We start from the raw sequence: 9,452 nt of genomic DNA, 5'->3' as shown, positions 1-9,452 counted from the left end.
ATAACCCTCACGCAGTAGAATTCTCCTTTCTGTTTTGCGAAGAAAAGGAGCTGAACACCTTTTGCAGAGAACACCTTTGTATATTTTTAATGCTTACTGGGTTAAATCCTATCTTCTTTTGTCTCTCATTCTTTTGCATATTCTGGAGTTTGACAGCTGAACTCCGCCATTTAATTTGCATATGCAACCAAAGTCAGACGCGTGATTTTGAAGGTGTTTTTATTTAATGAATTGTGATGAATTGGTTAATATTAAAGTCATAAAGCAAGTTATAACAAATCAAGTAAAGTGTAAAGTGAAGGGGAATACAAAAATATATTGGTGAAGTGGCTAATTTAAGCAGAATAGGAGTGATAAATGTACGCTAATTTCCGAATTTTACAAAAAAAGGGCATATTTCAAACCCAATTTGTAAATAAATTAGTAACCAAAATTTACAAAAGTGAGTGTTAAAATATTGCGTGGACCCTTGACTACAAGTGTGTGAAATTTTTTTTGGATCGGACCACCCATTTGGACGGAATAGCCCGAAATAGTTGTGAGCGGTACTAAACCCCACCCGAAAATAATGAAGAGAAGCTCATTAAAAAAACATAAGCAACATAAGCCTGCCGTAAGTATTTCCGTTCCTTTTAACTTGTGGACTAATTTCTATCTTTGTGGAAAATCTTTCATCCACAAACGTATTTTAAATAGGCACATGCGGTACCATGGATATTTCAGTTACAAGTGCGTGATTTGTGGTTCTAAATTCTCCAAATATGATCAATACTATAATCATCGCGTGCAACACACTGGATTACCTTATAAATGTGGCGTTTGTGAAAAGCAGTTTCCAGATGCTTACAAGTTAGTAATAAAGTATGATTATGGCCTACATGTACATATATGTATATGTGTATGTATATAATTTTTCAGGATTAAGCGTCATATAAGAGGTGTGCACAAAATTGAAGAAGACAAGGAGGTGCAGAAACTCGTTGTAAGAATAAACATAACAAAAGAATATAGAGGACGAATAGTCGAAGTTTTGGAGATGCAATAAAGAAAGGTGCACGGCGAATTTATATAAGGTGGTGTTGTTTAATCAGCTGTGTGTAGCGTTTGATTGTCAAAATTTTATATTTTGCTAGTGAGTGAGTGAAAACGTGAGAGTGTTTGCATTTTCTGTCGCCCTCTTTCATTCGGAGAAGAATAGCTGAAATTTGACAATCACCAGCTAAAAGCAAAAACAAAATACAGATAATTGTTGTATTTGTTGAATCGATACCACCTTATATGAATTCGCCTTGGAAAGGTGTTGTACGTTGTGACAGCTCGAAATCGAACTACTACTACTACTGAACTACTACTAAAAAAATTATAACCAATACTGTTCTTTGGTAATGTACCACAAATATTAATTAATAATTATTTTGTATTCTTACTAAATAACTTAAATATATACGTTTTCTATACCTGCAACTTGATTAGCTTTTTATTTGATTTTGACATACAATGTTTTAAACCATGATAAGACGTAATCATACGACCTTTTACAACAAAAAAGGGAAGTATCTCTCGAAAGAGAAGATGAAAATAATTCAAGTAAGTACTCGATACTTTGCCGATACTGAGTAGGTATCGATAATTTCAGTCTTTTGAGTACAAGAACTCATTAGAGAGATACCTTAGTGGTATCGATTGAACCCTATACTTACCTTTTCAACTACAATTTTTCGTGCTATAACAGATGCTAGCTAAATATAAACTACTTATTTTTCAACAAAAAAACTTGATTCGATAGTAAATTTCAAATATTTCAAACGTATTTTGAAGAGGAACTCTATAACTTTTTTACTATCTGCAAAACTGACGAAGTGGCAACTATCTATAGAAGGAAGAAATCAGCTGACATGGAAAAATCTAAATTCCGGAGATTTCTGCTGCGGCTACAACTACAGAAAAATTCTGCGGTGCTGAGTTTTCATTTACATGGCGCTCTGGTAAGACAGATTGTGTCAGCTGACTCGAGTTTACGTACCGGTAGGTTACGTTCTTGAGTAATTTCAGCTTTAGACGTACTTATAACCAAAATATGCTCAGTGGCGGGGAATATCAAAATAGGCAGTCTTTGCTGATCGCTGTTGGAAACACGCAAGGTAACTACGTTGCCAAGCTTGAAATATTGGGCGTGATTTTTACAAAAAAAACTTTAAGTGGAACGAACACATTTCATACATGAAAAAAATAACCAACACTAAAACAAATTTGATTCGCTACCTATCGGGCAAAAGTTACGCCCACCCTACCACCCCCACTTATCTCACAAAGACACTCATACGAAGCAAAGTAGACTACGTATTAATTCTGTACGGTAACTCTCTAAAGTCTACCCTAAACACTTTAGAGACCACCATACCACCAAGGAATAAGTAAAAGCCCTTACACCTTTCCCACAACACCTATTGCTAACCTACTAACCGAATCAGGGTTACCTTCGTTAGAAACAAGAAACACATCATCAATCATTGTCGGCGCAGCACCTGCCAAGAAGAACAGCTTCTCATAAAAATACAATCGCCGTTCGGAGTCGGCGTAAAATTGTAGGTCCCTCCGCTTTGTGTGACAACATCAAGGCGCACGCCACAAATCGGAGAAGCTCGGCCAAACACTAACATATGTGTAAGCGCAAATCTATTATTATTATTATTACACTATGCGACAGTCAAAATCGGGATGGGATGAAACCAACGGGAAATGTTATATCGGTCAAGAACAAGTTATACGTGGCCCGGCGTTTCGCTGGGTCACATCTAGGAATCGAGATATATCGATTTGAAGTTAGTAACTATCATATAGGGGAAATTGTCACCTTTGGTGGTCTTTTTTTTTGACATAACTCGAGAACCACTAGTCCGATTTTGCTCAAACAAATTAAAAAAAATTAAAAATTACAATTCCTTTAATCTGTTAATATAACGTTTTTCTATATACTCAACAGTTTTGCCGATAAAAATAAATGTATGAAGAAAAAAAATTATTTTTGCCTAAAAATTAACATTTTTTTTTAATTCATAGTTCATTTTGGATTTTTTATGAATTTAAAAAATAAAAAAATTTAATATTTTAGGCAAAAAATACTTTTTTTCTTTTTTGCCTAAAAATTAAAATTATTATTTTTAATTCATAATTCATTTTGGATTTTTTATGAATTTAAAAAATAAAAAAATTTAATATTTTAGGCAAAAAATATTTTTTTCTTCATACATTTATTTTTACCGGCAAAACTGTTGATTATATAGAAAAACATTATATGAACAGATTAATGGAATTGTAATTTTTAATTTTTTTTAATTTGTTTGATCAAAATCGGACTAGTGGTTCTCGAGTTATATCAAAAAAAGACCTCCAAAGGTGACAATTTTCCCTATATGATAGTTACTAACTTCAAATCGATATATCTCGATTCCTAGACGTGACCCAGCGAAACGCCGGGACACGTATGTATAACTTCTTTTTTACCGATATAGTTTGAACCCTTCCCGATCACTGACCCCTACCATTTGTCTCACAGTGTTATTATTATTATACAAGAAAAATTCATTCATTGACGCGTACGTCGCCAAGGTAATAAAATCTTCAAAGCTCGCTTCAACCATTCACCGAATACCAAACAATCCTAGCCACCATAGCATACAACGACCCCAGGCCAAAAACTTACCTCCATGGCTCTTCAATCCAAAATCACGTTCCACATAGCTTGTTAAACTCATAAAGGATAAAACTTCACCCGAAATCTATAAACAGCTGTTCTTCGAGCAAATATCTAGATATTGTAGCCTTCAATATGAGATTCTATACACAGCATCGCTCAGCATACGCCATTGCTAACTCCCAGGGTCGTACCTTCAGTTGATGAATAGCATCTCCTCAATCTTCACTAAAGAAGCGGCTGCTATATTCAATGCTATCGAAACACACAGTAAACACAAAAAACAAAACAAGTAAGAAAGTCTAAGTTCGGGCGGAGCCGAACATTAAATACCCGGCGCAAGTAATAAATATATGTTTTCCATCTTTACGAAAACTACCACTACATTGTAAGCCGGAGTGCTTTTACCCCTATTTTAAACATTTTCGATAGAACGTTCAGTTAGACATAATAAGTTAAACTTATATAGTCATATGTGGCGATATCACGCCCATTTTCCAAAACTCCAAACAATGTTACTTCTTTTCAAGGGATTGTTTTTAGTATCAATTTTAAGTAAATTAGCTTCCTTAAATTTCGAAATAATGAAGTTTCAAGCATTTGTGAAATTTACCGTTATATGAAAAGCGCCTTACTTTTGGAGGATGGTTCCGTGCGCAGAAGTGGAAAACTTTTGACTGCCATTCACCTGGGAGTGGCCAGAAGCGATTCTTGTGCGTACGGTTCAAATCGCAGCTCACAACGTCCGGATATTTATATCCACGTATCCTCTGGGTAGCAACCAAACACCCGTTTGGGAGCGAGCTAAAGTGAGAAGGCGTAAAACTTCGCGTGCGCTGGGTTTGGGTCCCGCCACGTTAAAACCCCGCCCAATGAAAAGAAAAAAACAGCCTCGGATGAGACCCCCTTTTTCTGATGACGACCACGGCAAACGTATAAAGGACTATGATTTAAGGGTATGCACCTGGAATATCCGGACCCTTAATGGGGAAGGTGCCTCTGCCCGGCAGGTTGATGTCCTCGGGAAGACAAAGGCTGACATCACCGCCATCCAAGAAATGCGATGGACGGGGCAAGGAAAAGTAAGCGTGAAGCCTTGCGACGTCCTACAGTTGCCACGTAAAGGAGCGCAAATTCGGCGTTGGATTCGTGGTAGGAGAGAGACTCCGTCGCCGAGTACTGGCGTTCACCCCGGTGGACGAACGTCTAGCCACAATCCGCATCAAAGCTAGATTCTTCAACATCTCGCTCATCTGCGCCCATGCCCCGACGGAAGAGAAGGATGAGGCGTCCAAGGATCTCTTCTATGAGCGCTTGGAACGTACATATGAGCGCTGCCCCCGACACGATGTCAAAATCGTGCTTGGCGATTTTAATGCTAAGGTGGGCAAGGAAGGGAACTTTGGCGCCACTGTCGGAAAATTCAGCCTCCACGACGAAACGTCCGATAACGGACTGAGGCTGATCGACTTCGCCGGGGCTCGAAATATGGTTATATGTAGTACTAGGTTCCAGCATAAGAACATCCACCAAGCTACATGGCTGTCTCCAGATCGAAAAACGAGAAACCAAATCGATCATGTTGTGATAGACGGAAGGCATGCTTCAAGCGTTTTGGACGTACGTACACTCCGAGGGCCAAACATCGACTCGGACCACTATCTTGTTGTAGCCAAGATACGCACCCGCCTCTGTGCAGCAAAAAATGTGCGCCCAACAATGCAAGGAAAGCTTAACGTCGAAAAGCTGCAATCACAACAGACGGCCAATTTATTCGCCACTCGACTCACACGCCTGCTCTCTGAGAGCACTCTTCAACAATCCGACATACGCGAGCAGTGGAACCACATTTCCCGATCATTAAGTACCGCCGCCGAAGAAGTAGTTGGATTTCAGCGAGCCCGAAAGAACAACTGGTACGATGAGGAATGTCAAGAAGCCGCAGAGAAAAAAGATGCCGCCTACAGGGCCACGCTGCGATCGGGCGCAACGCGAGCCATGTGGGACCGTTATAGGGAACTGAAGAAGGAAGCTAGACGTATTTGCCGCAATAAGAAGAGAGAGGCCGAAATACGTGAGTGCGAAGAGCTTGAGATGCTGGCCGACAGGAAGAACGCCCGAAAATTCTACCAGAGAGTTAGGCGACTTACGGATGGTTTCAAGACCGGGGCGAACTCCTATAAGAACAACAATGGCAACCTAGTGACCGATGTCCAGAATATACTTAAATTGTGGAGGGAACACTTTTATAACCTACTGAATGGTAGCAGCGCTGAAAGTAGTGAAGAAGATGAACCCGAGTCCCCAGTCGATGATGATGGAGTAGCTGTCCCACCGCCTGACTATGACGAGGTACGAATAGCGATTACGCGGCTGAAAAACAACAAAGCTGCTGGAGCTGACGGCCTGCCAGCCGAGCTATTCAAGTACGGCGGCGAGGAGCTGATGAGGTGCATGCATCAGCTCGTATGCAGAATATGGTCCGATGAACACATGCCCGACGACTGGAATTTAAGTGTGCTCTGCCCAATCCACAAGAAAGGCGACCCCGCCATTCGCGCCAACTACCGCGGGATCAGCCTTCTAAGCATAGGTTACAAGGTCTTATTTTACATCTATTGAGCCTAACAAAAAGTTTCAAAATCTTAATATTACATTTACATTGAGCCCAAATGCGTCATTTGGGCGAGAAACCTCAAATGCGAGGCCAAATCACGCATTTCTCCATACAAATTCACATTTCCAGAATGACGCATTTCGACGCATTTACACAAAATCACGAAACAAATGCGTTCCAATTGCCGTACTATTATATTGAACGCACTCAGAAACAAAAGTTCCACAAAAGCTTTGGTTTGTCTTTGACATTTGGAATTTTTCAAACACAAAACAAACACAACGAAATAAATAAATCTTTGAAATTTCTGTGTAAAAATTGTTAATTTATACAAGAGCTTTACACATTTTTAGTTTAATCAAAGAATAATTGCCTTTTTGTGTCCAAAAAGCGTTAACAATATAATAAATGTAGTGTTTGCTTACATACATTTTGTTTTTGTCTTCCCTTTTCATTTGATGAGAAGTCAAAGCAAATGCGGATCAAGCAGTGTAAACACCTTCAAATGACTGATTTCAAATCACGCATTTTGGTCCAATGTAAATGTAATATAAGTCTAATTTACAATAATATAGCTCAAACTCTGGGGTTGAGCCCTGTTGGTTTAACGTCGCTCAACGAAAGGCTGGTAGATTTCTTCTTCGCAGGCGTGTTATAGTTGTTGTGTTGCACAGACCACTTGCCAATGGATTTGGGTGGTTACGCAGTTTTATTTTATATTTTGCTCTGCTCCTGTCGATTACAGATTTAACCATCGATATACCAAGGTCCCTATGTATATTTTCATTGCGGACATACCACGGTGCTCCCGTTAAGGCCCTTAGCGTTTTAGATTGGAATCTTTGGATCCTGTCAATGTTGGTTGCACAGGTCTACCCCACAGTTGAATACCATACATCCATGTAGGCTTAATGACTGTATTATATACAAGTACTTTATAATCTAGTTTCAGTTTTGATTACTGTTTAAAAGCCAGTTCACGCTAGATTACTTTAGCTTCATTTGCGTAATCTTGGTTGATATGTGCTTGCGCCAAGTTAGTCTCCTATCCAAGTGTGTTCCTAGATATGCCACCTCATTGGCTTGTAGAATATGGACATTATTTAATTTGATTTGGGGGCATACTTGCGGTCTGAGTGAAAACGTTGTATGTTTACACTTCTGTTCGTTGGCTTTTATGCGCCAGTTTGTCAGCCATTCTTCTATGCGTAGTAAATGTTCCTCTAGTACTCTTGAAGCTCTGTTGGGACATTTATTACGACTTACTAAGGCGGTATCATCAGCGAAGGTGGATGTGAGTATATCCTTGCTAGTTGGAATATCTGAAGTGTAGATGATATACAGCATATGCCCAAGTACTACTTTTACAGCAAATTTTCTGTTAGTTATATATGATTCAAATATTTTGTGGAATTCCGGCGGCAACAATTTTTTTAATGTTATATATAAGACCGTCGTGCCACACTTTGTCGAATGCTTGTGCCACATCGAGAAAAATTGCAGAGCATTACTCTCTGAGCTCAAATGCTTTTCTGATTTCATTTGTAATTCGATTAACTTGTTCAATTGTACCTAGTTTTTCTCGGAAGCCAAATTGGAGTGCGTTCATGGAGAACGGGAGATATCTTTGATAGGAGTACTTTTTCGAATACTTTGGAAAGACAGGGCAGTAAGGTTATTGGTCTGTATGAGGACGGCTGTGTTGCGTCTTTGCCAGGTTTGGCTATCATGATTATCTTCGACCTTTTCCATGATTTCGGAAAGTAACCGAATTTGAGGATAGCGTTGAAAAGGTCAGAAAGAATTGCTAGTGCAACATTCGGTAGCTCTATTAGCATTTTCAGAGTTATAAAATCAGCACCCGGCGATTTCTTTGGATTAAGCTGCTTTACTATAGCTTTTACTTCTAAAGAGTTCGTCTTGCTGGGTGTGTATAGCTCATTTGTATTTTTGGTTAGCCGTGGCAGCCTGAAGTTGTTCGTTGGACAGTTTGGCTGAAACACATTATTTAAATGGTGTGAAAAACGATCGGCTCTCTCCTGCTCACTACCAGCCCAGGTACCACTTTGGTTCCTAATTGGCATTTCCGTAGCCACTGGTGGTTTGAAGTATTTTAGCGATTTCCATAGAGAGTATCTTTCAGTAGAATTCGATCCTCTGCACGTTTGAGTGCTTGTTTCAGTTTTCTACTGGCAGCTTTATATAGTAGCTGTGAGGTTGGTGAGCGATGGCTCTGCCACTGTCTTCTTAGGCGCCGCTTTTCTGCCACAAGTTTTTCTATTTCGGTATTTGGAACTGATGTATGCGTAGGTGGTACTTGGACTTGATGTGGTGTTGCCAGGCCAGCGGCAGGTTTCTTTAAAATGTTCAACAAGGGAATCTATATCTCCCTCGCAGTTAAGTGCAGCGTTTAATTTAAGGTGACTACTGATGTACTTTTTATATTTAAGCCAGTTGGTGTTATTTGAAGTTAGACGAGGCTCAATCTCGATGTTTTGGGTCTGTTCATATAGTTTTATTAGTATAGTATAGTATTTATTTATTACGGTCTTTAAGACCTAGTTGATGTTAAGTTAACATTTGTTTCATTAAATATTCAGTGTTTTACAATATATAAATAGTTTTATTTTAAACTTATTAATATTTTCACAATCTTTTATCGCAGTAGGTAGTTCATTGTACATTTTGTACCCTGTGTATTCCAAAGTATTCTTTGCAAACTCTGTTCTTACTAAAGGCAGTCTTATATTATTGCAGGATCTAGTTCCATAATTATGTATCTCGTGATTATATAGTATTTTATTGCTCAGGTAACTCGGTAGCATTCCTAATCTTACATGATGTATAAATTTCAAAGTGAAGTAGCTTATTGACTGTTTTATACTCAGCCAGTTTAACCGATTCAGCATTATAGTTTTAGATGTTCTTGGGGGACATTTTAATATAAATCGCATTGCCTTGTTTTGTTGTATTTGTAGTCTTTTAATTTGCGTATCACTCGCTATCAACAGAATTGTAGGACAATATATAAAGTGCGGTTCAATAATTGAACGATACACAAGTATTTTATGATGTTGACTAATATGTTTGCATGTTCTGTACATGAATCCTATTTTCTGCGCAATTTTTCTTTCAAGATAA

The 9,452-nt window shown here is 38.7% G+C and overlaps 1 protein-coding gene across 2 annotated transcripts; it reads left to right on the top strand.

The window, feature by feature from the left end:
• Positions 1–664: 664 nt before the first annotated feature.
• On the top strand, positions 665–1,072 carry LOC118752405 (zinc finger protein 80-like). 2 transcript variants are annotated; one of them, XM_036487300.1, is made up of 2 exons: positions 665–861; positions 919–1,072. In XM_036487300.1, exons 1-2 carry the CDS (start codon positions 701–703, stop codon positions 1,043–1,045), a joined length of 288 nt encoding a protein of 95 aa, XP_036343193.1. In that variant the 5' UTR covers positions 665–700; the 3' UTR covers positions 1,046–1,072. The 2 variants fall into 2 exon arrangements, with proteins under 2 accessions (XP_036343193.1, XP_036343200.1); XM_036487307.1 differs by having other exon boundaries at positions 686–849; positions 919–1,062.
• Positions 1,073–9,452: the final 8,380 nt, after the last annotated feature.

Source organism: Rhagoletis pomonella, unplaced genomic scaffold (genome assembly GCF_013731165.1).
Source record: "Rhagoletis pomonella isolate Grant_MI unplaced genomic scaffold, Rhpom_1.0 Rhpom_scaffold_00001, whole genome shotgun sequence".
NCBI lineage: Eukaryota > Metazoa > Arthropoda > Insecta > Diptera > Tephritidae > Rhagoletis > Rhagoletis pomonella.
Note: the sequence above shows the minus strand (reverse complement) of the source record. Positions and strands in the feature narration are given on the sequence as shown.